The sequence below is a fragment of the Anser brachyrhynchus genome (genome assembly GCF_964034855.1).
Source record: "Anser brachyrhynchus genome assembly, chromosome: 7".
In the NCBI taxonomy this organism is placed as follows: Eukaryota; Metazoa; Chordata; class Aves; order Anseriformes; family Anatidae; genus Anser; species Anser brachyrhynchus.
In genome coordinates this window covers 15,956,938-15,982,729 of record NC_137701.1, presented here as the reverse complement: position 1 = coordinate 15,982,729, position 25,792 = coordinate 15,956,938, and the positions used below count along the sequence as shown (strand labels likewise).

The 25,792-nt window shown below is 43.7% G+C and overlaps 2 protein-coding genes across 12 annotated transcripts; one reads left to right on the top strand and one right to left on the bottom strand.

Moving 5' to 3' along the window:
* Positions 1-200: 200 nt before the first annotated feature.
* LOC308198290 (alpha-aspartyl dipeptidase-like) lies at positions 201-6,489 on the bottom strand. Its single transcript, XM_080600522.1, has 8 exons — positions 6,364-6,489; positions 6,183-6,271; positions 5,070-5,144; positions 4,410-4,489; positions 3,088-3,261; positions 1,552-1,611; positions 929-1,011; positions 201-409 (listed from the first exon to the last, which is right to left on the bottom strand). Exons 1-8 carry the CDS (start codon positions 6,462-6,464, stop codon positions 331-333), a joined length of 741 nt encoding a protein of 246 aa, XP_080456648.1. The 5' UTR covers positions 6,465-6,489; the 3' UTR covers positions 201-330.
* CYP20A1 (cytochrome P450 family 20 subfamily A member 1) lies at positions 6,467-25,792 on the top strand. 11 transcript variants are annotated; one of them, XR_013953792.1, is made up of 15 exons: positions 6,467-6,617; positions 6,926-6,975; positions 7,063-7,229; positions 10,053-10,198; positions 10,883-11,050; positions 11,554-11,632; positions 13,104-13,219; positions 13,635-13,689; positions 15,121-15,241; positions 15,980-16,091; positions 16,727-16,791; positions 18,760-18,849; positions 19,016-21,658; positions 23,048-23,166; positions 23,952-25,792. XR_013953792.1 is itself a non-coding variant. In XM_080600474.1 (13 exons), exons 1-13 carry the CDS (start codon positions 6,546-6,548, stop codon positions 19,164-19,166), a joined length of 1,392 nt encoding a protein of 463 aa, XP_080456600.1. In that variant the 5' UTR covers positions 6,485-6,545; the 3' UTR covers positions 19,167-25,792. The 11 variants fall into 11 exon arrangements, 2 of the variants coding, with proteins under 2 accessions (XP_080456600.1, XP_080456599.1); XR_013953794.1 differs by having other exon boundaries at positions 23,045-23,166; XR_013953796.1 differs by having other exon boundaries at positions 19,016-21,716.

The following is a 25,792-nucleotide window of genomic DNA, read 5'->3' as shown; positions in this document are numbered from 1 at the left end:
AGGGAGCAGGAACAGCTGACTCAGTGTCTTGACTTAATTGTGTTACGGTAACTTTTTTGATGGGGGAGGAATCAAAGTGGAGATGCATGAAGGTACAGAACATTTCAGAGTAAGACTATTCTTATTCTATTATTACTCTAGTATTGCAATAAAAATGTCATTTTTCTTGGGAAAGAAAGATGTCTGAGAAGTGAACAGGGTAGAGGAAAAGAGTCCAATAATGCATATTTATCTTTATTTGTAAAGTTAAGGCATGCCACCCACCCTAGGACTAGAAGCATCTCTTTCCTTCCTCCTCATGTGCCAACTTCTGCTGCAGAATATGCGAGGCTACAGCTTCTGGAGATTACTGTCAATCAGGAGGAAACTGAAATCTGTTCCAGGCTCGTGTTCAGTTGGTTTCTTACCCCTGTAAACAAGATCAACCATGCTGTAAGTTTGCACAGCAGCTAGGACTACTGCTCTTCCATCTGTTACTAGGGATAGAACAAGGCATCCTTGTTCCTAACTAGCAGCTTTGATCCCCTTCCTTGCCTCCATCCTGGGATATACATATTTAATTTCTTAGTAATGTTCATACAACTGAAGACCTGAGACCCTTGTTTCTAGAATACAGTGCGTTAGGATCAAAGTGGCATTCCCCTGGCCTTCAGTACAGAGCACAGCCTGACTGCTGGGGCACTCTTGATGAATGGTAGTTATTCGATCAGAAACATGAACATCAATGTATGTAGTGCCATAGCACTTCAGAGTGTTCTCGTACTGACAGCTCTTTTAGAACATTAAGCAATACTCACGTTTTCCCAAAAGAGAAATGGAAGCAAAGGATTAAGTAACTTCTGACATGAGGGACAGGCACTATGTGCCAGAAATTTAATAGAAATCTCTTCCTTTTTGTATTTTACTCAAACTCAAATGAAGCATTTACCTCAAAAATAGTCGTGCTCCTGTTACTCCTTGTAAGGTGGCTTTGTCTCCTTCCACTAGCAGCATTGCGCCTTCCCGCAAGCCCTAACATAGGTGGAAACATTTTAACATTATTTTCAAGCTATTTGAAAAGCTAGAATACTTGTCACAAGCAGAACAGTTTTAAGTGTATCTCCTCATGACTACAAACAGACTTCCTGGCTCATTTTTTTAACAAAGATGCTAAGACAAAGGTAGGTGGGTTATTTTGTTTTAGAAGCTGGTTTTCTTACATATTTAATTTTGCTGTTATGGAAGGCCATACAAACCATTAAGGAGAAAAAGAAAAATGTTTGTTCCACAATTACTTCTGCAACCCCCATTCTGAGACTCACTTTTGTCCAAGCAACAATAAGCTGGGTTTGTTAGAGTGCAAACTTTATACTTCAAGTTAAAAGCTGGCACATGGAACAAATGAGCAAAATCCAAGGCTGAAGCTGTTAGCAACAGTATAACTAGCCTTTCCTGCTAGAGTTCTGAAAGGCTTGTCAGGAGGAGGAACCCATACTGAAAACTAGTAAGGATGCATTTAAAGTGCTTACCATGCTACATCCCTCACTTTCCTGACTGGGAACTACTACTTACCAAAACTGGAGGGGTATTTGGTTCTTCGTGATATTGGCGAATTCTTTCCTCTCTTGTCTCCTGCAATAATGAGTGTAGATTTAGCTGCCCAGGCAGTAGAGTAGAAGTTAAAGCCATCCAAGTACTATGACACTCAGCAACTTCTTAATGATAAACAAAGCAGGCACTTCCCCTTGAGGAGAATGCTTTAATTAGACTAATGTATTGAAGAAAGTGGCAGGATTGACTTTAGTAGATACATTTTTTCCCTTTCATCATTAGTAGCAAGTGTTGTAGGTTGATCAAACAGAACTTGCATAGTCCCAACCCCAAAAAGCCTGAAAACTTCCAGTCAATTCATCCAGCTTTTTATCTTTTCAAATATTTTCTCTATGTGCTCACTCTCAGAACAAGAGTACAGAGGAAGGTGGTGGAAGCAGATGCCTGAGGTGCCTTCTTCATGAAAGATGATAGTGAGCCATGGATTTCCACTAATTAAATATCTGTTTCTTCCTTCTCTAGTAGGAATCACAATGAAGAATTTCTTTCTATGAATGGCTCTGCCATGTTTCCTGAGGGTTGCTGCTTCTCAACTGAACAACAGTAGTTAAAGAAATCAAACCAGAAGGCTTTGTTGATAAGGAAACATAGGAACACAACAGGCACTTGTTGCAGCACAGAATTTCCATCCTCCTCTCAGAAAAATAGCAGGCAGTCTTTTTCCTGTAAATATCTCCCACTTATCTAGAGACAAGCGAGCAGATTAAGTGACCACCTACAACTTCATCTAAATTCTAGAAGCACATCTTGATCTTCCATCTCTTCGTTGTCCCCTGATTCTTAATACTTCCACTAGCCACAGAGAAATTCTGACTACAAGGGCAAAAAGTATTTGGGCTGTTAAAGGATGCACTTCAGAAACAGCCTCCTGGTTGGCTCCTGACAAGCTATTTAAGAAAAAGCTCTTCCATACAGTGGAGATATCAGTCTCAGTGCCTGATGTTTAACCATTTTTCTTTCAGCTATACTAGTACATGTGCTTACTTAGTACTGGCTGTTACAAGGTGTGCTCTTTGCAGGGACACTCACACATAGGTATTTTCTTATATTACAGGTTTGCAAGCAATCTTAAGCTTTCCCTGTTCTGATAGCTCCTTCAGATGTTTAGATGTTTAAGCCTCTTAAAGTATGCTTAAATTAGGTCTTCTAGATCAGGAAGCAAGGCAGCCTATTCCAGGACTTCCCAGAAACAAATTGCATTTCATCTTCACATTTTTTTTTTCCAATTCCATGCCAGGTATGAACTAACAGTATTTCAGACATTGCAAAGCTGCTGTTTGTGAAAAACACTTTGTTCCACCTCAGTACCACTGTTGCCAGCTCCTCTTCCCACTCAAAGAAAAGCTTTAGGAGGGAGTAAAATGTTATTGCCTCTTTGGTATTTCCAACTGTTTGAGGGAGCAGCTGTTAAACATTCTATAGCTTTGTAATCCCTTGCAAATGCACTCTATCATTACACCTTGGTACCCTGCGTTTGCTGTGGCATGCTTTACTTACACCCATGTGAGTGCTTTTATCATCTGGATCCAGGTAGTGAGGGTTAATGTTAAAAGGAACTAAACCTAGGGCTTGCAGGGAAGGCGGATAAACAATTGGCATGTCATTGGTAGTATTGATGCTGACGGTAGCAACATTAGTTCCTGCACTGGATCCCATGTAAGGAACCCCATCCTGAAAGACAAAAGCAATGATTAGTATGTGGTATCACAATTGGGAACAGCATTTTATAGCATCTTCTATCAATCTTGGAGACTGAGCAGTCAGATCAGACTTAGTCCTTCTAGCTCATCTTACTGCTAACTTTACAAGTGAAAAGCAGAAAAAGAAGAGCTCTCAGTTTGAGGTGGGCAATAGTTTCTATGTATAACGGCTGGCAGAGAACTAACTAGGGAATGCCCTGTACTCACAGCTGTATGATCCCTCACAAGAGAAAACTTGCAAGGTTGTCATTTCAGACAGACTTTGCTATTAAGAGATGAGGCTTGCCTATGTTGCAGTTACAGGAAATATCAGAAGTAGCTTTAACTAGCTTCTAAAGAGGGTAGATCACCCGAAGCTGAGCACCGTGCTGCTGCATTGTGCGTTTGTGTATATTAAGATGGCCTACGTGACCTTTATTCTTGGCAGCTAGCCTCTTCAAACATACTGTGGCTTGCATAAATTTGTCTGAAGTAATTCACAGTTCCACATTACTAGGGGAACACCTTGCTTCTGTTGTCTTCCACTGGTGACCTATCTTTGCTGTGCTTTATGAGATTCACTATGCTAGAATGGACTGCTGACTGGAAGGGCTTGATGGCACTTGTACCTCTCAATTTCATGTCAAACAGACACCCAAGTTAATTACTACACTTACTCATTTATTCTATTGTCTAAAAGGCACGTGCAGATTAAGTTGTTGGTTTATTATTAGACAACCTGCAGCATGAGCATATCTATTAACAAGAATAAAAAGTGAACATGACCTGAAAAATGTGGGTTTTGGCCAACGATTAAATCCTTGCACTGCTCTTCATTGGTATTTTAAGTTGAGGGGCTTACTTCTAAGGTATGGCATAGCATTGTACATCCTAAAGTCTTGCAGTCCCCTATCTTAGAAACTGCTGTAGGACAGTTTACTGACCCTAGTCTTTTCAGGCTTTCATGACTAATGACAGCTTCATTTGGCCACAGATTTCAGTTCACCAGCTTGCAAGATATGGCTCAATATTTGAAGTACATTAGAAACAAAGACATAGAATCAACTTGGATTTGTCTGAACAAATGTTTATACATGAGATCCTATCATTCAGACTTGACCTGAGACATCTAGTTGTTACCTCAAGAACTCTCTTCCTGATCTCCTGTATCAGACTGTTGTCATAGAGAGCTTTCAGGAGACGGAATGTGTTGCCACCTCCTGCAGAAAAAGAGTCCAGCTTATTTAATGTGCTTTACCGTCGATTTTAACTGATGCCATTACAAGCTTGGCAGACTCAGTGCTCTATTCAGGACAGTATTCTGCTTTGAGCAACAAAAAACCCAGAAGCTTCAGAGGAATGCTTGTTTGGCAGGCCACGGGCTCATGTCCCAGGTCCTTCTGACAGATGACACTGGCTCATTGACAGCAGATAATATTCTAATACCCTTGAGTGTGGTGTTAGGACTGCGCTCAATCTGAGCACAGTAGGCCTGGATCCTCTTAGTCTTGGTAAAATGATGATAAAACATCTAGAATCATATTTTTAATGCTGAAGTACTGTTCAAGGGAAGAGTTTGAAACTTACTGGAGAAGCAGTTCCATTGATAAGTCTTCCCTACTTCTATTCCCACCACTAAATTTAGGGTCTTACTGTTCCCAAATACAATATTGTTTTCTGTAGCTGCTTCTAATTGTGAGGTGAGACTTTTTCATGCTTGTCTCTACAGTACCAGCTCTACAAAAGACTAATGCAGCGTCTTATATAAGCCCTCTTCAGGAAGCAAGAAGTAAAACTTACCAATAAATATTGCTTCAGATTTCCTTACAGCTTCCACTGGATCACAGGATTCATGAATGCTGTCCAGCCCGTAACCTTAAATTAAAAGTTATTTACCTTTGCTGCTTCAGTTTTGAGGAGGAAAGTACATTCAATCCCTCTATCCTGTTCTCTGCCCCCGTTCCACCCAAATGTCTCACAATACGACCAGGGAACCTTCAGAGACCTCTACGAGGAAAAACAGTGTATACCCTATGTTCATACTGGGCTTCTGCATGCAGCTGTACCAAAGCAAATGTTTCCTTTAAAGATATAGATGCTCAGTGTCTAGAAGAGCAGAGCATTTCACTCAGCATGTGCTGGCTGTGGTACAAAGTCCTGCTGAGCACTACCAGCTAGCTAGAAAACAAGAGGAAAAAGCTGTCACTGCCCAGAGTGGCTATGAGTCTGAACGGGGTCTGCCATCGTTGCTCTAGCATTAGTAGTATGAATGTCGCATTTGAACATATTTTTTGTAATGGTTAAAATGTTTGGCTTTGACAGATTTGCTCTGCTGTGGTTCACTGAGTAGAGTATGTGCCAGGAGCCCTGGAAGAACATGGACAGTTGATAGCAATCTTTCTGCAAGATAAGGAGCAAAGTGTGATACCCCAGGAAGTGAGTATTGATTGTTACTACAGTAACAAGTCCAAAGTTACCTGGAAGGTGACAGACACAAAATAGGGCTGTTGCAGTAGGCCACTCTGGAAAGATCTTTGCTCATAGCAAAGCTCAATCGCTGTTCATCCTGCAAACACCTGCCTGCCTGAAGCACGTTACAGTAATTGTCTTCTTCATCTAGCAGGAGGTGCACAGCTTGAGCAGAGGCTTAATGTATATGGGAAGAAATGTTCTCCTGTGTCATTAAGGAGAATAAAAATACGCCGCTTCACATCCGGGCGTACAAGCTTCCTCCCTGAAGCGGTTACAAGTGTTTGCAACATGCTTTTTCCCGGAGGCCTCTGAAGTACCCACTTGTAGGTGAAAGTTTGCAAGCAGCTCGCTCCCTGCTGCTGTCACCCCCTCGCTGACCGGAGCTGAAGCAGGACTCGCCAGAGCTCCCCTGTCCCCGTCCCCCCTCGGGGCCCCCCTTACCCAAGCTCTCAAACTTCTCCCTGGCGGTGCGGGCGTAGGCGTCTCGGTCGTGCAGGGCGTAGGGCACGAAGAGCACCCGCTTCACCTTCCTGCGGGAGGAGAGGGCAGAGGTTTGCTGGAGCCCCCCGGGCACGGCGGGGCTCTGCCCCCGCCCCCAGTCCCCCCCTCCCCCGGCGCTTACCCCCCGAGGAAGCTCTGAATGTGCTGCTGGCAGTGGCCCAGGTACCCCCCTCCGTGCAGGGTGGAGTTGGAGACCAGCAGCAGGCGCCGCGGACACCCCATGCCTCGCCCCGGCCTCGGCCCGGCCCGCCCCTTCCTGCCCCGTGGTGGGGGCCGGGCCTCTCCCCCTGCCCCGGCCCGGCCATGCTGGACTTCGCCATCTTCGCCGTTACCTTCCTGCTCGTCCTGGTGGGCGCCGTGCTCTACCTCTACCCGGTAATGGCGGGGGCGCACGGCACGGCCCCGGTGCAGGCAGCGGGCGGCCGCGGGGCCCGGCCCGGCCCGGCCCCTTCCATCGGCCCGGGACGGGGCTGCCGCCCGGGGGCGGGCCGGGCCGTGCCAGGGGGGCTGCCCGCCCGCCTGCACCCTGCTGGGCGTCAGCGCGCTGTGGCACCCCGTGTTTAACGAGCCCCTTGAGCCCCTCTTGGGAAGGCTTTAACTGCTCGGAAGTATAGCTCTCTTGTAGGGAAGTCCGCCTAAAACCTAAGTTCAGAGAGGCTGACGTGTCCCCCTTTACTCTCCAGGCATCTAGGCAAGCATCGGGTATCCCCGGGCTAGCTCCGACTGACGAGAAGTAAGTGCTTCCCATTTTCATGTTGATCACGTTCCGTCTCGGCACTGGATGCAGCTCATGCCCAGGTAACCTCTTTGTGTTCCTCAGGGACGGCAATCTGCCAGATATCGTTGCTAGCAGAAGTCTGCACGAGTTCCTGGTGAACCTTCATGAGAAATATGGCCCAGTGGTCTCTTTCTGGTTTGGAAGGCGCCTTGTTGTCAGCATTGGCTCCATTGATCTCCTGAAACAACACATCAACCCCAATCGGATATGTAAGTGCCCTCTGCTTTGTCTTTGAGCTTATTTGTTCCTTCTGGCCGTGCTGAGCATCATATGTCAAATGAAGGAAGCTGGGGTTTCATTCTGAGTAGAAAGAAAATGAACCTTAACTTGCAGCTGATGCGGTTTAGACATGTCCATGGTCCTGCTTACTGGACTTGAATGTCAGTGACCGAGAGTTGCTGCTGTCCAGTGCCTGTCAAGAAGTTCCTGTGCTTCTGCCTTTTACCCTCTGCCTAAGGGCAAATATCTATGGAGAGAGAGCATCACGTTCATTAATCACTTGAAGCAGCCAGGTGAAGATCCTGTAGCAACTTGAGGTACAATTTAAAAGCAACTTGAAGTATGATTGAAGATGGGGAATGTTGCTAAATTGTCTGAAAAGAGCTCTGGTATTCTGTGATAGCTTCTGTGTGTGGTTCAGTGTGGAGATTTTTAAAGTGTTATTTCAAGAAGTTCTTTAATTTTCATTTTACTTTGAGTTATAGAGTTTTGAGTCAAACACTAATGATCTTCTAGCCTTGGAAGTGGTTAGTGGAGCTGGTTGTTGAGTTGATCTTCTTAGTCTTGGGAGAGTATTTTAGTTTCTAGTGTAAGCCTTTTGGAGGTTTTGCTTCCTAGGGTGATCACAGACAGTAAGTTAACGAGGCTGATGTTTGGGTTTAACCTGCTGTTTTTCCAGTTTTCATCCTCTAGGGTAGATTGAGTTGCTGGTTGCTCACCTCTGACCTGATAGCGTAGGTTATTTTCAGGCACAGGCAGATATCTCAGCATCACTTTATGATGGGGTCACGATGGGTAAGCTTCTTGTACGTTTGCATGTCAGACTTAAAAAAACGCTGATGATCTGGGAAAGGTGTAGGAGTTAACAAAGATCAGCAAGACACAGCGGATAGCAGTGGCACACCAGAAGGTGGAAACACACCCTGAAAGATCTGAATGCACTCAAGTGTGCTTGGGGAATATTGAGCAGACTCTTTCTCAAAGTTCAGAGAAGTGGTGACAGGCCCTTGAGCAGACAAGTTCTCAAAAATGTACTGAATTTGGGAGAGTATCCAAATACTGGAGGAAAACAAATACAGTACCAGGGCTTAAATGTAGGAAGTTAAGTGAACAGGGCAGCTACAGACTAGATGCTGAGGGCTAAAAATACTTTTTAAGGATGGGGATAAGTGGGAAATGCAATAAAGTGCGGTCATACCATACTTCTTTGATAATCAGACTTCTAGAGAAGTAAAGTGATAGAACAGTGTTTCTAGACTATCAAACCATTAAAAGTCTGATATGCTTCACTCTTAGGAGTGAAAACATAATCCTAGAGCTGTTTTCAAGACCAGGACAAAGCACAAATGAAGTCTGTGGAAGTGCTTGGTAGGACAGAATTCTGTTTCTGAGAGATGGTTTGTGGAGGATGGCCTCATGGAGTCACTAGTCTCCTGTAGCTGTGGGAAAACAGGTGTTTCCCAAATACTACAAGATGAGGGCAACCCTCTGCAAAGGGCATCCTAGTCTCTGAAGTCTTAAGTTCACAACAGTGAGTGTAGCAGTGGCATAGGACTGACAGTTTGTGCTAGGGACAGGGAAGGAAAAAAAATGGAGCCCATTGCTGAACCAGCAGTTTTCTTTCACACACACCAGGAGAACTATGCAGTTTCTGCAGATGATGGTGCTAAGCATCCTCTGGCCTCTCCAAATGCCTCTGCATGCCAGATTTCTTTGTGGGCTTTCCCATCACCAGGGGATGGTGGCATGAATAGCAGCAGCCACTTCATGGCAAAGTACCATGGAGGAGGAATTGTCAGCAGCAGCTAGAGTCACGTAACAGCCTGTTCCACGTGCAGAGCCACAGGTACCATCTGCTGTGCCACAAGGCATATGCGTACACTTCTTGTCATTTGAAGTAGGAAACAGGGCGAGCTGCAAAGCTTTAAAACATTGGAAGGGAAATGATGTGAGAAAAAAAGTATTTAGGAAAGTTTATTCTTGCCTCTGGCCTCATTAGCTGCCTTTGTGTTATTAGCTGGTAAGTCCTCTGAAGGTAGGAATTGTCTCTTGTTGGATGTTTGTCCGGTAGCATAATGAGGCCGTGATCTCTGCTGGGAATCTTAGATGCATCCACAGTAGGTTGAGTCATAGGTGTCTAGCCCAGCCTTGTTGTTTTCTGATGCCTCAGAGGTTTCTCTGGCTCCATGTGGGAGAAATAACAGACTGTGATAAATAGTGAAAACCTCTCTTTTGAAACTTTCCAGACTGCTACTTCCAAATAGTTCCTTAAAGATTCTGCCAGTTCGTGAGACCCACAGAAAATTTTACAGAGACAGAAGATCATATAGTAGACCATGCCTTATTGCATGTTTTTGCATTGACTACTAGTGTACTTTAGTGGGTTAATTAACTAGAGGCCCCTGGTGATGAAATTCAAAGTTAAAGATCTAACTTATGCAAGCTGTAGTTATAGGAGATGGAGGATATGTGTTTTTGCCTAATTTATTCACTGCTGCAAGAGTCTGTGTGCAAGGAAGATGGAAAGCAGTTAGAAGCAGAAAGCATTCTGTAGCTTAATGGGGCACTGTTTTCTGTGAGAGACCTGCAGCTTCTCTGCTGGGGGCAGCCCTGGCTGGCTAAATCTCTTGTGAGCTGATAGGGCTTGTGTGCATAGATGTGGTTGGGGCAGGAGGGTACCCCGGTTGTGAAGAGGGAATCTGCAGATCAGGCAGGAGAGGTGGAGGAGAAGGGGAAGGAGTGTACCTACCACTCTTGCTGTTGTGACCAAGTGGTTGTCACACTAGAGTGGTGTTTCCTTTACTTGCTTTCAGCGAATCCCTTCGAAGCAATATTGAAATCCTTCCTGAGGTACCAGCCCAGCCTGAATGGGGATACAGGAGAGAGCCACCTGAGGAGAAAGCTGTATGAAAATGGTGTGACCAAGTCCCTTCAAAGTAACTTAGCTCTCATCCAGAAGGTAAGTTGCTTTTCTGCAGCAGAGAAGCACTGTGTGGCTCACAGGGGAAAGTTTAGTGAGAATGATTACTAGGATAAAAGACTTTCATTCAAATTCGTGCTGGATCTACAAGCGTCTGAAACAGAGAACAGCCTCTGTCTGTTCGAGCACAGAGCACAGTGTGAACATCTGGTTTCTGTTAGCTCCAGTGGGTTTGGGGGAAAGGGTTGGCCTTTGTGACATTTTATGCCAAGGCATCAGATGTGCTTAAAGGTAGCACCTGATTTCTGGATTTATTTCACAGGACAGGAGGGAGGAGCAAGGAACCAGCTGTTGGAACCATAAACAACTGGAGAACTGTTCTGTTAACTCAGTCCAACAGCCAGAATATGGTCTATCTTCCCAATAGCGAGTTACTAGTATTAAACGGTTTAATGTATTTTCTGCAACAGAGGGAACAAGAGAGATGGACAGAACTGGCTTATGGGGGAAAACCTTAGGGCTAGGCAGGATATATGATGCTAAAATGTTGCTGGTTTAAGATAACAATGAAAGGAAACCCTGAAAAGAGAATAGATAAGTGTCATGGCCTTGAAAGCATGTTCTGCCTTAGCAACTTAGGGTGGGAATGCCTCCAGTTTGGGATATGTTTTGTAAATAGGCTGCTGATATTACTGCCAACTAATGGTTCCTTTCCTCTTTAAGTTGTCAGAAGAGTTGCTAGCCAAATGGCTCTCCCTGCCTGAGGCACAACACGTGCCACTCTGCCAACACATGCTGGGCTTTGCCATGAAGTCTGTAACGCAGACAGCTATGGGCAGCAGCTTTGAAGATGACCGGGAAGTCATCCAATTCCGCAGACACCATGATGCAGTAAGTGTCATGAAGAGTCAGGAAATTTCCTTTGCCATTTGTCCAAGCCGACAGCAAACAGTTTTCATCTTGTGTGCAGTGTAGTAAGCACAAGCTACTGCTGAGACATTAACATTAAGAGTCTTACTCAATTGTCCCAAACCAAAACAATCAGAAAGATCCTACTGCTAATCCTGCTGTTATTAGTCTAAGGCCAGGTGTTTCTAAAGGAAATTTTGTTGGCGATAGGGTGGGAAAAGAAGCTGTTTAATCACCCAGTCAGGATGCCCAGCTTTTTCCCATACAGCTGTAATTAGAGTTTTTTCATTTCAACTCAGTTTCAGCTATTATAAATGTAATAACTGTGATGAGGCATGATGTTCTAAAGAGGAGACTAGATTCATATTCTGAGAAAGTCTTTGTTTTATTTGATGTTTTCATTTTGATGAATAGGGAAGAATAAAAGAGTCCCAGCGTTCTGCCTGTGGTAAGTGGTGGTGCTCTTCTCTCTGTCCTTCTTTCAGATCTGGTCGGAGATTGGGAAAGGTTTCTTGGATGGGTCCCTTGACAAAAACACAACTAGGAAGAAGCTGTATGAAGATGGTAGGTTCCTCCCAAAATCACAGTCACCCTCATGCTCCACTCTGATTAATGCTTAGAGTTAGCTAGCATATGGAAGCACTTAATTTGTCTAGCCGTATTGGCTTTTCTGCAGTTGATCATCATGACATAAGCTACTGGATGTGTCTTCCATAGATGTGCAGAAGATCAGAAGGTATCACTGTTTTGTAGTTCAGTGACAAGCCTGCCATTATACAAAAAGTGTGTAGGACTAGAACTCTGCATCTAGGTCTAGTTCTGAGGTCTTGGTGTGCTTGCTACCTTCCTGTTCTGTGTCCTAGTATCTGCTTTTGACCTCTCCTGGAGGCAGGCAACTGTGCTAAGTGGAAGCAGATGAGGTCATTTGGTCTGGCTTGTTTAATCATTCCTATGATGCACCATTTTACAAATGCACTGCCATTTCAGATTGATTTTTTTATTCTTCAGTTGTCCTGTCCTTTTAGTTGTTAAAAGTTTAGACTTCTTAATATTGATTGATAAGATGTTACACAAAAGTAGCCTGTATCTAGAACTAAGGATTTGCTCGTAAATCCTTCAGACGCAGTGTTTCCTTCCTCATGTTGCTGATTGTGTGGGTTTAAGAGCCTTAAGTCAGCTACTGCCCCACTAAAATGGGCTTCTCCCACAGGTACTTGTTCCCGATTTGTATTAAGGACACAATTTCACAAACTCTGGTTGGTGAGGCTTGGTGTTTAAGCATTGCTGGCCTTCCTATACGGAGAAGAGGTGAGAGAGGACAGATTAGTTCTAAGACGAAAGGGCTGCATTGGACCTTGGGAAATCAAGTTTCAGATCTAGCTTCTGGTCCATGTTTCTTGGATTGTCTGAATTAGGTCACTTAAATGAGACAGCTGACAGCAACTAGGTCCCTAACTCTCCCGAGTTCCCAGAACAGCCACTAGGAGTTAGGCACCCAAATATCTTCAGATGAGTGGAACCTTTGTGCCAAAATCCGCAGACATTTTAGCCTTCCTCTAGCATTATGTCTATAGAACCCCTAGCAAAAGGGAGAATATCAGTAGCTGGAGGTGCCATAGCACTAGTAATTATAACTCAACAGGCAATACAAGAAGTTATCTGGCTCAAACTTTTTATTTTATTTTATTTTATTTTATTTTATTAGAGCTGTTTAAACATGTTATCTGATGGCTATAGTGTTGAAACTAACTTATTTGACCTTCCTTTACATGATTTCAACTCACAGATTACATGTCTTGGTTATACCTGTAAAGGCGACTCTTTGCAGGCAGCCTGTGATATTTGGTTCCTACATTTTCAGCTAAATTAGAGATACACCTTCCAAACCGACACTAACGTGTAACAGAGGCTGCTTCTGTAAGTGAGCCCAGCAGGGACAGCTGGTCTGAAAATCTGCTTGGGGAAATGGATTCACATCTCTGCAGCTCTCAATCTGACCAGGTTTTAAAATAACCATTTCTTTTTGCTTCCAAAGCTCTGAAGGAGATGGAATCTACCTTAAGGAAAGCCATAAAGGAACGCCGAGGCAGATCGTTCAACAGGCACGTCTTTATAGACACTTTGCTGCAGGGGAGCCTGAGTGACCAGCAGGTCTGTGCAGCTGTTATGTCATTAGGAAGTAATGGAATTCTAGTAGATTGGCAACTCATTACATTGTAGCCTTTGATTAATCTAAGCTTTTGCATCTGGCAGGGGTCAGATTCCTTACTAAAGCAGCATTCTCTCTGGTTCTTTTTCCATTTCTACAGTGCTTAATTGAATTAGACATCAGTAGCTTTCCTTGTCACTGTTTTCATTGCTATTTTTATAAACCAGAAGTGTGCTAGTATTAAGCATGTCTCAAGTGCTGTTACAGTAGAAGTTCTGTAGAGAGTTCAGTCTTCTAGATGAATTTCCTGCCCTCTGCACTAAAGGGATTTCATGTGCTTGAGTGGAGAATGTGCTGCTTCTTTTTAATCTTTGCATCTTACAGACTTCATTCTCTGAACTAGATTTTGTTTCCTAGATTCTGGAAGATACAATGATTTTCTCCTTGGCAGGATGCACAATTACTGCTAACTGTAAGTATAAATCGCAGGTAACTTTCTATCCTTGGACTCAGTTGTCTAAAACTGAGAATGATGACATGAGACTTAATCTAGACTAATAAAAAGTGATACTCATCATTCTATCTCTCTTGAGCTACAAATGTATAGAAGCAGCTAATTTTATAGCAGTCATTCAATACAGCCTCACAGCTAGTGAGTTGAAACTGACGTTTGACAACTTTCCCATTCTTTTGGTGAACCTTAGAATTTCTTCCTCTTGCTTTTTTCTTGGACTCAAGTGATGCTGAATTTGATGAAAGAGTACCAAAAATTGCAAGCCACAAAGAGCATGATATAAAATAGGTTCTGGTACACAGGAAGGAAATCAGAACAGAGTGGTAAAATCTGACTGGCTGCTTTGAATTTGTGAAGGATAAGTATGTTCCATATAGGGAAGACTTTCCAAGGAGCTACATTGGGATTTAGATTTTAAAAAAAGCAACTGAAAATACAACCCGGGGCTGTGTAAAATCTCTTATGATATGAGGATGATTTAAACTGAACCCCTGATTATCAGGCCCTGTATCTCAGCCAGTGGGACTGGAACTCCAAAGAAAAACTCTCAGGTGCTGCTGGGTACATGGAAAGTAAATTTGGCAGCTATGTTAATAACATCCCCAGAGAATATACTCTCCAAGTGCTTCAGGAAGACAGTCTTTTCAAGGAGCTTGACTCCTTAGAGATTGTCAGATAGTTCTCAGGAATAGACAGTTAGGAATGGTAGAAACATTCCCTTGTAGCTTCAGAGAAACTGCATCCTACACACTTACTTCTTATGCAAGGCTTCTTTTTTCACTGTGCTGTTGAAGATATCTCTTGAGAACCTCACAAAATAGATGTAGAGGAGAAAAGTGCTGGCCAACCTGGTGCAGAGAGCTATATTGTTCTCCCTCCCCGTCAGGAGCCCAGACATTGGGTGCCTGGAGCACTTGTCAGAGATGTGCTGAGGAAACCCACTAAATAAGGGAGTTTTCCAATGCTGTGGACAAACCAGCCTTTCAGTTGAATGTTTGGTCTAAAAATCCTGGTTCCCTAAAAGGGGTGATTGCTGGAGCATCACAGCTGTTACTCATACTGGGAAAGAGAAACTCTTTGACTGATGCTTTGCTGGGCTGTGTGGTCCCTTCCCCGGGGCTGAGACTGAATGGGTCAGTCTCCTGCACAGCTTTCTAAGCTCCTCATAGCACTGGAAAGAGAATTTAAGCTTGCAGGGTCTCTTGTTACACAACAGTTCAACCTCTACTTCTCCCTCTGAATAGAGAATCAGTACAACCTGCTGAGAACAGAGGTCACCCTTTTAGAGGTCAGAAAAATAACATTGCAAATACAGCAAGCAAGAAAACCAAATACAGTTAGTAAAGTTTGAATTTTCTTGATCTGATATTGTCTTGATTCCTTCCCCAGTATGCACCTGGGCAGTCTATTTCCTGGCAACGTCTGAAGATGTCCAGCAGAATCTCTACAAGGAGGTGGACCATGTTCTGGGGAAGGGACCAATTACGCATGAGAAAATTGAGCAACTCAGGTGGGTCCCTTGAAAGGAATTGCAGTGGAAGGCTATCTTGTGAAGTAGGGACAGGGGCTTCATGTGATGGAGGCTGATGCCCAGTCTACACTGGACCAGCAGACCGCATCCAGAAGCTACTCCTGTCTTTTCCTGGAAGTGATCAAACCACAGGATGACTTGCAGCACAGAGAATCTGCTGTAGGGCTCCAGACAACGGGGACCAGGCTGTTCTCTTCAGGGTGCCTGTAGGAAACTCTTTAGGTTCATTGGCAGGGGAAGAGAGCACAGAATCAGTGCCCTGGCTGCCTGAAAAACTCTGTGCCATTGTTTTTTTAATTGCATCTGGTGGTGCAACTGGGTGTATTTTGTATTTGTACTGGTGTTAGGGTTTCAGTAAAGGAGAATGAATATGGATTTCCTGCTGCTTCTTGTATGGCTGGGAGGTCTAGGAAAAGGAATAGTGTGTTTATGCTTTTTAGTGGGGATAATTTGGTTTAAAATCTGGAAGAGGTTGGATGAGAGAGATTTTGATAAACTTCTGTAAAAGTTGCTGATGAGATTTAATGCTTATTGGAAAGATGCTGGGACTAGTCAGGAAAAAAAAAAAAAGAAGCTCTTCATTGTGGCTGGAGACAGCTCCAGGAGCAGACTGTGACCCTGAATGCAGCGGGTGACTCAACTCTCCTTGCCTACAACAAGGACATGGATAAGCGTCTTTCTGGGAGGGTTAAATTGACCCAGACTTATTGGTTGCAGATACTGTCGGCAAGTCCTGTGTGAGACAGTGCGAACAGCAAAGCTTACTCCCATTGCTGCACAGCTGCAGGAGCTGGAGGGCAGAGTTGACCAACATACTATCCCCAAAGAGGTAGGGCAGTACTAGGCCACCCTGGTTTCCTGGAGGGGAATTTGCTGTTTGCTCTTCTATCATACTTCTTCCCATGGAGGGGTGAGGGAGGAAGACCATTTCTTCTGACACTCGTTTAATCTGAGCAGCTGGTCTGTCATCTGAAAGTGCAGTATAGTCAAAGTTTTCCATGTGGTTCCTCTGTGGGATAAGCTCTGGGACTCATGTTCTCTTCCTGAGCAGGTTTGCCTCTGGTTCTGGGTCTACCAGGGATGAATCATCCTTTGAAGGGGTTTATGAGCTCAGCTGTGCAAGTGTATGATTTCAGGACTAATATCACCCATGCTTCCTACGCAGAGTAGTACCCTCCATTGCAGAGAATAAAGTGGTGCATACATACATACCAGTAAGAGTAGAGGAATGGGATCTGGCCCTCTCTAACCATGTAAGAGTTGCAGTGTGGGCCTTAAGAAGTTAAAATCCTAATGTGTGTATTTCATTATAGAAATCTGTAGATGAATATAACATACTATGTTTTTAAACAATTTATTAAAGTGAGTGGTCCACAGAATAATTGTCTGGCAGAGTTGTCCAGAGTTGTCTTTAATCATGCATTTCATTCTGGTCTGACATATTTGTTCTCATTTTCTTTGCAGACACTTGTACTTTATGCTCTTGGTGTGATGCTGCAGGATAGTTCATCTTGGCTGTCACCATACAAGTATGTAGAATCAAGATCTTTATTCCTTCCCAAACTAATTCCTTTCATTTTTTAATTGATATTCTTTAGATCTTACTTCCATGCACAGCCTGCTCTACTGCAGGACCTGCCTTAAGCAGATTTTGGAGATGAAAGGGAGTCTGTAAGAAAATCTATTTATGAAGATCTTGATTTGTTGGTCTCCATGGGCAATTCAAGTTATGGTCATTTATGATCTTCCTAGGCTCCAGTCTGTGTTTGTGCGTGTCTGTCAGAGTTTAATATTTTTTGTTTTTTCCCCCCGACATGCACTGCTTTTCTGACAAACTGGTAGATTCTTTTTAAGGTTTTTGGAGGAAGGAGAGGAGAGAGGGAGAAAAACAATGATTTGAATGGTTTTGGAATCATTGCTTGTTGACATGAAACACTGACACAGGGGAGGAAAAGCCAGTTGGAAGTTTTGTGTTTTCAAGGGGAAGGAAGTGCTACTTCATTACTTCATCTGGGAAAATAATTCTGGATTCAGGTAGTATTTTGGAGGTTAAAGAAAGAAAATGCTGTAGCTTACTGTGGCCTCTAGGTGGCAAATACTAACATTAGTTTGACTTGCTTCACTTGGGCTAGAAAAAAATACGGGTCAGTTATTCTAGAGAGAGAGAAGAGACAGCTGAAATCTAGGAGAAAGAACAGAGCCCTTGGAACAGTGCTTGTCTGGTCCTGAAAGCATAGCTTTTGCAAAGGGGTCAGGCATTGATGCATGACCTATGAATATCTCAGCAGATTGCTCAGTAGAGTAGAGCGGGCACTGTGTTTAGGAGAGGTTCACTGGGGGCCACAGGGAAATAACAGGTGAGGAGTGCTGTGAACACTGTGTTTATTCCAAGAAGAAGGAGGGCTGAGATTGTGCTTGAGCCGGAGACAGATATGTATGTATGTACGTGACAGAGACAGGAGATCAGCATTCTGTGGTCTTTTCTCCTACCTGCCATATAAAAACACTGTATGGCTCTTTGTCCTCCCTATTTGTTTTTAATGGCTAGACAGCTGTGATTTCTTTCCTATTAGAGTTTCTGTAACGTGCCACTTCAGAGGGAATGTAAGCCTAATGTTGCTTTAACTGAGGGTCAGCACCCACGTACCTGTTCACCTTGGTAGAAGTAGAGCTTGGATGTTTAGGCAGGGACCCAAAGACTTGAAGTATAAGCAGAAATATTTAACAGAAAGTGAAAGAGAACTACCTCCCATCCATTAAATTTGCTGGGGTTTGTTTGTCTGCTTTTTTATTCTGTAATACCATATGTTTAAATTGAATGCTATTCTATTAGTCTCCTTTGGGTTAGTGGATTGTGGGAATCTTGTTTTAACTTGTGCTAGTCCTGGATAATAGTTTTTTCACAGCCTCCACCATCCTAATGCTGGAAGCCACTTTTCTCACTTGAATGAGTCACCAGCTTCCCTCCCCCAGCATATACACATACACACACACCAGCTGCCTGAAGAGAATTGCGAGGGGCAAGGAGAAAAAGGAAAATATTTTTGGAAGTGAGAGAGGGAGGGATGCAGAGAGATGGGGTGGGAGAGAGGGAGAGGGAGACAAATCAGGTTGTGTGTGCCCTGGAGGGAAATGGGGGGCAAGTTACAGCATCAGCTCAGCTGTGTATTCGAGCTAAATACCCTCTGCTGAGAGGTAATGCATATTAGTTCTAACCCTCTATCACACTAACTCAGTTATTCAGCATTCTGACCAAGCTGGGACACAGCTGACTGGCTGGAAACATAGATGGAGTGATTCACAGTTGCCTTCCTGTATCTGTGTGGAATTACCCAGCATGATTTAGAGAGAAAAGGCACTAGATTGATGCTGTTTGCAAATTAGTGAGATTCTGTATTTCATTGCCAGTTTCTTACTCTTGCGTGTGTGTGGACATGTGTCCAGAGGAAGGATTCTGTGCCCTCACGAAAAGCCTCAGTGTATTTTGTCTTTTGTAGATTTGACCCAGAGAGATTCAATGAGGAATCAGCCATGAAAAACCTTTCCTTGTTGGGTTTCTCAGGAAGCCAGGAGTGCCCAGAGTTGAGGTGAGCAAAGGGAAGCAGGCCTTCGCGGATTTGTGTGGTAGAGGGAAGAGGAGTTTGTTTCATCCCATTCCTGTTACTGCTGAGACAATCTGTCCAAGCTGGCAGTTGTTCATTGGCAGATTTGTATCATGGCAAGGTTTTTATTCTCTTCTGCCTCCTTCCTCAGGTTTGCTTATATGGTGGCTACAGTTCTGCTCAGCGTCCTAGTAAGGAAACTGTACCTTCACCCAGTGAAAGGACAAGTCATGGAGACCAAATATGAGTTGGTAACCACACCGAAGGAGGAAGCCTGGATTACGGTGTCTAAGAGAAGCTAAGAACAAGGAAAACAAGGGACTGAAAGTACCAGTAGTGAAATTCTGGGCAAGAGTCTTAAAAGGAATTGTGCTGGCAGCACAAGGACACAGCCAGGGAATTTTACATGCAGATTTTGTTACCTTCCATGTTCTTAACCACATACCTTTGGGTACTTTTTCTAACTCAACGAATAGTCATATTAAAGTAGATTTAGTCTGTATGCTTCTTTACACTTACTTTTTGCCCAAACCATTGTAAAGGAAGCAAAAAAAAAAAAAACAAAAAAAAAAAACACTTGCAGCAGTGTATCTATGAATTGTTGGGTTCCAGCTAGTCAAAGAAGACCAGGCTGCTGGTTAGTCCAGTCCCTTTCCAACAACAGCCAGATGTGGATAAGGAAGGGACTGTACCACAGGGAATGTTTCTTTGTGGATTCCAGCTAGATAAGACCTTGGAAACACAAGGACACAATCTTTCTCTCTATATAGGTATTTTTATTCAAAGTGTCTTTCCTACCCTTGAGCTATAGCTATAACTGTCAAGAAGAGCAGATATATCTTGTGAGAAGTATGTGTGAGTGTGCGTGAGAGAAAGAGAAAAAGAAAGTGGGGTGGGAATTGCACCATCGGCTCTCATGCTGAGTATGTAATCTTGCTGTGCTCTAGGGTTGCAAGAGAAAGGATGACTGAGAAATGCTAGTCAACAGGAGGAATAGAATTGGTTTGGCCCCTGAGAAAACAGAAGCATTAGTAATGATATAATGAAATGAAATAAAACCACAGAACAAAGCCCTGAGAAAGGGATTCTCTATCCTGACAGTTCTGAGGGAAGTGTCTAATCTAATCAGCATCAGAAATTGATGACAGATGCTTGCAGTTCATTGAGCTCTGGGTCAGCATGAGACTGGACATGCAAGTACTGGAAAGGGAGAGTGCTGATTTTATAGGGCTCTGAATTAATGTTGTGCTTAATAACTTAAAAGCCTTTGAGAGAGCACTCTTCCTCTTCCAAAACGTGTGTGATCCATAGCAGCCACATGTTCACATGCTTTTCCCTGCTTCTTTCTCCCTCTCAGCTGTAACAGGCCATCCTGTGGAAGATTTTTCAGAGCCTAACTGAATGGCTTGCAAGGCAGAGACCTCTTACCCCTTTATCTCAGTACTATTTATTGCAATCCAACGTGCTACGGTTGTGGTTCTCTTTCTTTCCTTTTTACATAGAATCACCCTTTACCTGATCTCGATGAGTCTGTTCCACATAAACCTGACTTCTCTGTTAACAGGAGTTCCAGGCCCCCTTCCCATCCAAATGCAGTGTTGTCATAGGTGAATTGTTGCTCAGTCTGCAGCTACATGTGCCTGAGCTGCTTTTGCACACAGCTACTGATGCATCACAGAAAAGGTCAGGAACATGTGGCTCCCAGTTTCACTGCCTCTGTAGACAGGGCACGCTTCACACAGGTACACCTGTTTCAGGTATCTGAGTAGAAGCAATTCCCATTTCTACAGACATCATTTATTTCACTGGCACCTTCCAGGTCAGAAAATCTGCTGCTTTTACAAAAATGTTTTGGCTGTTGTGTATCCGCCAAGTGCCGGCCTGAATGCAGTCCTTTCAGCTCTTACAGGGTTAATATCTGATGCCAGGCTCTGTGGGCACCAGACAAAGAAAATTCAGCTCTTGGGTTTAATGTGTCAGCTCTGCTTTTGGTGGAGCTGTGGAGATTCAGATTCCCCCCCGCAGCCCAGTGTGTGTTGGGGGAGATGTAGAACAGAGATTCTGTTCTTCTGCTTTTTGTCTGCTGGGCAGGAAAAAGAGAGTTGTGCAGTTCATCTTGCTGCCTCTCTTGCATTGATTTTTATAATGAACTGCAAGAAAGCTCTTGCTAATCTGACCTCCATTTAACTGAAGGTTGGTCGTGTCCCCAGATGGCAATTCATGTTAGACTTTGCTTCACTGCTTATGCAGAATGCCTGTTTTTCTTGAAGGCTGCAGACGTTTCCTAAACCTTCTGGAGAAATCAGTGTGGTAAAGGATTTTACTTTAAAGCATCTGTGGTGTACAGAGGAGGCAAAACAGAAGGGAAGTTATTGCCTTCTTGGAGAAAAATGGTAGGATAGCACTGTCCCTGCTAAGAACCACGCTAGGAATAGCTGACTTGGTCATATAATTGAGTGGCTAAGATCTGCTTTATTACAGCCATGTGGTGCTAGGGAAGCTTTCACACAGCAGAAAAGCTTCCCAAGAGTAATTGTTCAGACTTTGTTAACAGTGTTTCTCTGCCTTGCTGGAGTTGTGTGGGTCAACTGCCTTGCAATAGTTTTTACCCAGTTGCAGGAATCAAAAATAGGAGTAATTCTTTATAATTTGTTACAAATTTTCTATCAGTCTACACAGGTATTGCATCCTATAAGACAGTATTCTCAGTGTGGGCCAGTAGCCAAACATACTACAGGAGTCTGCGACTGACAGGAGAGAAGAATGTGGCTCAAAGCGCTCAAGAAAGCCAATGGTTAGTTTGCATTTGCTCAAAACTGCTGTCAAAAAAGGCCCTGGCTCATCAGTTAAAGGTATGTGTTACGTGTTGGGAGAAAGAAGGGGTGTGAGGATCTCTCAGGCATTCATTATGCATTGTTCGAGGGCACAGTCACATTGTTTGCTGCAGTCTGTAAGTTTCCATTGCTCACTCTTTTTGTGTCGGTCATTTCAAACAGCTTAACTCTCAAGATATAGCACACCACTGATCAGTCCATCTGTAGCTCCATTTCTTAGGCAATAAAAGCCCTTCTTTGTATGGGAATCTTCGTAGATCAGAGCTTTCTCTGAAGGTTTAATATATTTCAGTTGGAAAATTGAAATACCAATTTTGTTCCGTTTCTCCCCTCACCCCTTGTCACACATGCACTGTCCAGTGGTTCTTTTTTGGCCTGGTTTCCTGAGGAAGGCCTGTGTTCAGAGTGTGCCCCCACCCCACTTATGTTTGACCGCTTCCCCGCTCTGCTCCTCTTGCAAGAAGAAGCTTCTGAGCCCTTGGGTCAAATCAGCTGCATTTGGCAGGGACTGGGGTTTGAAATCTCAACACAACTTTGTTCCTACAAATTCCGTGAAAAAATGACTGGTCATAGGGAAAAGAATCTATTCTAGATGTGTCACAAGATTGCATCCAAAGCCAAAGCATTGTTAGATGCCAGCCTGCGGAAAAACCTGAGTCAGAGCCTGCACTGTAGCAGATACTCAGTCTCAGAAGTCCAGTCAGTAGGGAATAGGGTTTTGTCACTCCTGCTGCTCATAGACCCCACACACTAAAGACACATCTTCTGGCCACGACATGGGGATGCAAGCAGTATTGCAACCTGTGGAAAAAAATGCCTTAGTCTAGTAATTGAGAGGAGGAAGGTTGCTTCTATAACATAGGAAACTATTGCTTTTTATGCTTCACATTCCTGTTCTGCACCAGAAAGCTACTTCACAAGTTCCACAGGGTGGTTTTGAAGAGCATACAGAAAAGCTGTCATTTCATTCCTTGGGCTTTTACTGTAGAACAAGCTTCAACAGAGGGCTGCAAATTAATGGAAGGCAAGAGGCTAAATATATCTCTGTGCCTATGCAACCTACTGCTATCAGAAGCAGGCAGCCAGCACAGGTGCTGGGAGCGGTCAGGCCACTGCAAATTGATTGTCGTGGCTGTTTCTGTCTGACACAGGTGCATACTTTTGCCCCTCATCCTGGTGGCAACTGGTGAAACTGTTAGGTAACTTTGTGGAGCAGACAGCTTACTGAGCTTGCTTCCCAGTACCTCCAAAATGTCCATGAGTGATGTTATGTCTAGGTTTTAATTAACCTGGGCTGCATATAGAGCCATTATTGCAATGTAGTAATATTCCTCTCCTTTTCCCAGCAGTTAAGGACTTGCCAGGAATGGCTGTGGCATGCAGATCAGGGCTGAGGACTGTACATTTTATTTTCCGTCATTAAATGGGAAGGATGGTCTTTGCAACTTCTGTCTTGCTTGCTGCAAATGTAAGTGTCAGTTGTTGGACGGAGTGGACGTTTGCTAATTTAAAATACCTTGGGCTGCTCTTCTGCCAGCTCTCCCATTAGCCGTGCAATTACATGAACCAGGGGCTGCTGGCAATGCAAAATGGGGAAACCACTCGTCTGTCTCACTGCATAGTTAATTTATCAACATTTTGGTACTACTTAACCCACAATTAACTAGTGTTGACTTCCTAGTCTCTCTGCCTCAGGTGCTGTGCACACATTCTCATTGGAAACAGGTGTTACCAGTCCACAGGGCCATGGCTGACCTTCCTGAGGTTTCTGTTATTGCTGCAGAAAGGGCTCCCTGGCAGGCACCCTTGGATATAGATGTATTCTAATCAGCAGAATGAAGTCTACAGCTTATTGGCTTCCTGTCTAAGCTCAGATCCTCCTGTAGTTTGGGGGTAAATGGAAGTGAGTAGAGCAGTACCTTCATGAAAGCACTTAGAGCATACAAGACTTCACCCAATTCCCTACCCCTTCTATCAAGAATGACAGAAAATGGTGAAAAAGACTTGTAATGAGAAGTCAAATCTTTATTAGTAGTGGGTTATGCCACCAGGAAGTGGAACTGTTGTGGTTACCATGGCAGTTTGTTGCTGCTTTCCACTTGTCCAAATCAGAAATTGCTGGAAAATGTTATAGGTATCTTTCTCTGTATCCTTAGAGTATGCACCCATCTTGGCATCTCTCTAGTTGAGCTCAGGACTGTTTTTTAGCAGTCAGTCTTCAACTAAACAAAAGGCCTGTTTGACATCTCTTAGGATTTAATGCCAGGTTTTTGGCAGCAGCAGACGGAGAAGAGGAACTACCACACGCAGGAAAAAAAAAAAAAAAAGATGAAGAAAATGTTCCTCACATATGGAGGGTGGGGAAGGAGAGAAGATAAGGGTTTCCATGGCAACATTCCTTGAAGATAAGTATATTTAAATCTGTGTGAATTTTAGCATTCAAAACACAGTTGTGTTTCCCACAAAAAGATTTGGGGGAGGGCTGGTGTGGAAAGATTTTTTTCCCTTACTTTTCAGGTCGTTCCTTCTTTTACATAGCAGCCTGAACCTAAGATAAATTAAGTATATGCAATTGCTGTGATGCTAACACTCCTGTAAAGAAAGGCCTTTCCAAGAGCAAGAAGCATTGGTCATACTACTGTATCTGCACTGACATCTCTGGCCCAAGCATTTGATCATCTCTTTAATGGGAAAAGTAGTTTAATTAGAACAATGCTAGACCAGTAAAAAGTCGCAAGGACAAACCTACAGCATTCCAGGTTAAATCCAGTGTAAATCAGAGCAAGATCTTTATAGTTGACTCTCAGCTAAGTGATAGTGGTTTTAAGGTAACTGAGGTCTTTGGCCTTGGCCAAAGAGGAGAGAATGTAGAACTGAAAGAGCAGAGGAGCTGGGTAAAATGTGTCTCTGGTGAGTGCCTTGGTTGCCACAATGACAGTGAAAAATCACTGTAGGTAGGCAGCAGATGTTCCTGTGACACTATTAGGCAAGAAGTATTTACTCTTTTTATGAGTTCAGTGCTGGGGCTACCCCGAATCTCTGAAGCTTTTCTGCTCCCATCTCTGCAGAGCTGAGCAACTTGCAGGCACTGGCATGCTCTGTTCTGCTCTCACCTCCCTGCTGGAATCCAGGCAGGTCAGCTCTGTCACAAGCCTGGCAGCGAGACAGCCAGTGCTGTGCCTGCTTGGCTGCCAACTTTCTCATCTCACCAAAATAGGCTTTTTTTTTTTTTTTTTTAACAGTTGCTTCCAACTCAATAATGACTCAGACACTGCAGCAAGGGTAAAGCGATCATCTTCGCTTTCAGACCTTTACAGCAGAAGGCCCTGGGTATTCTCTCTAAAAAGCCAGAGCTTGCTGGGCACAGCCATCAGCTGAATTCAGTTCTTTAGGTTACCTGATCGAACCAGATGTTCCTACAGTGCTGTCACCCTGCTGGCTACAGGGCTGTGTTTCAGCAATAGATTAAATGATTCCTACAAGTTCTTTGTGTTTAGCAGTCCTGGGGAGGGGAGGCTGGGAGGGAAAGAATAGTCATACATAAGGAGGATGCGATTTACCCATTAAGGCTCTTGCCCTGACCAAATTTCCCTAGGCCGTGAATCCTATAAAGAAACAAAGATCTATTGGAACACTAAAGAGAAAAGCAGTAAGTCATATTTGGGTATTTATCTTTTGAGGTGAGAGAGGGGAAACAAATAAGGGTGTCTGAAAAAGCAAAGTTCGTAATGTCAGACTGGAAATTGCCACCTGGTGGCATTTTGTATTGGCTGAGACCCTGATACAGAATAAACAACACTCAGGTCTAGCTAAGGTGACTATGTCCCTTGTCAGCTTCCCTGTGCCTTGATTGATAAAGCCTACAGGCAGTGTGGAAAACTGAACTTTTTATGGATCCTTTTCTGGAATTCACTGTTATCAGATACATTATTGTAAATTCTGGGACTAATATTCAAGCCTTGATGTCAGCACTAACATGAAAATGCATACTCTGGCTTTGTAGTTTCTTGGACCGAAAAGCAACTGACTTGCTGATGCAGGGCTTGTTAGCTGTGAGTTATTGATTAAATATATCATGTTTATTCCATCCCTTC

Coding starts and splice junctions, on each gene's coding strand:
- LOC308198290 (XM_080600522.1), bottom strand. CDS start 6,464: ATGGGGTGTCCGCGGCGCCTGCTGCTGGTCTCCAACTCCACCCTGCAC. Junction 4,490..5,069: donor ATCTGAAGCAATATTTATTG/GTAAGTTTTACT, acceptor CTTTTTCTGCAG/GAGGTGGCAACACATTCCGT. Junction 1,612..3,087: donor ATAAAAGCACTCACATGGGT/GTAAGTAAAGCA, acceptor TCATTATTGCAG/GAGACAAGAGAGGAAAGAAT.
- CYP20A1 (XM_080600474.1), top strand. CDS start 6,546: ATGCTGGACTTCGCCATCTTCGCCGTTACCTTCCTGCTCGTCCTGGTG. Junction 10,199..10,882: donor ACTTAGCTCTCATCCAGAAG/GTAAGTTGCTTT, acceptor TTCCTCTTTAAG/TTGTCAGAAGAGTTGCTAGC. Junction 18,850..19,015: donor CAGGAGTGCCCAGAGTTGAG/GTGAGCAAAGGG, acceptor CTCCTTCCTCAG/GTTTGCTTATATGGTGGCTA.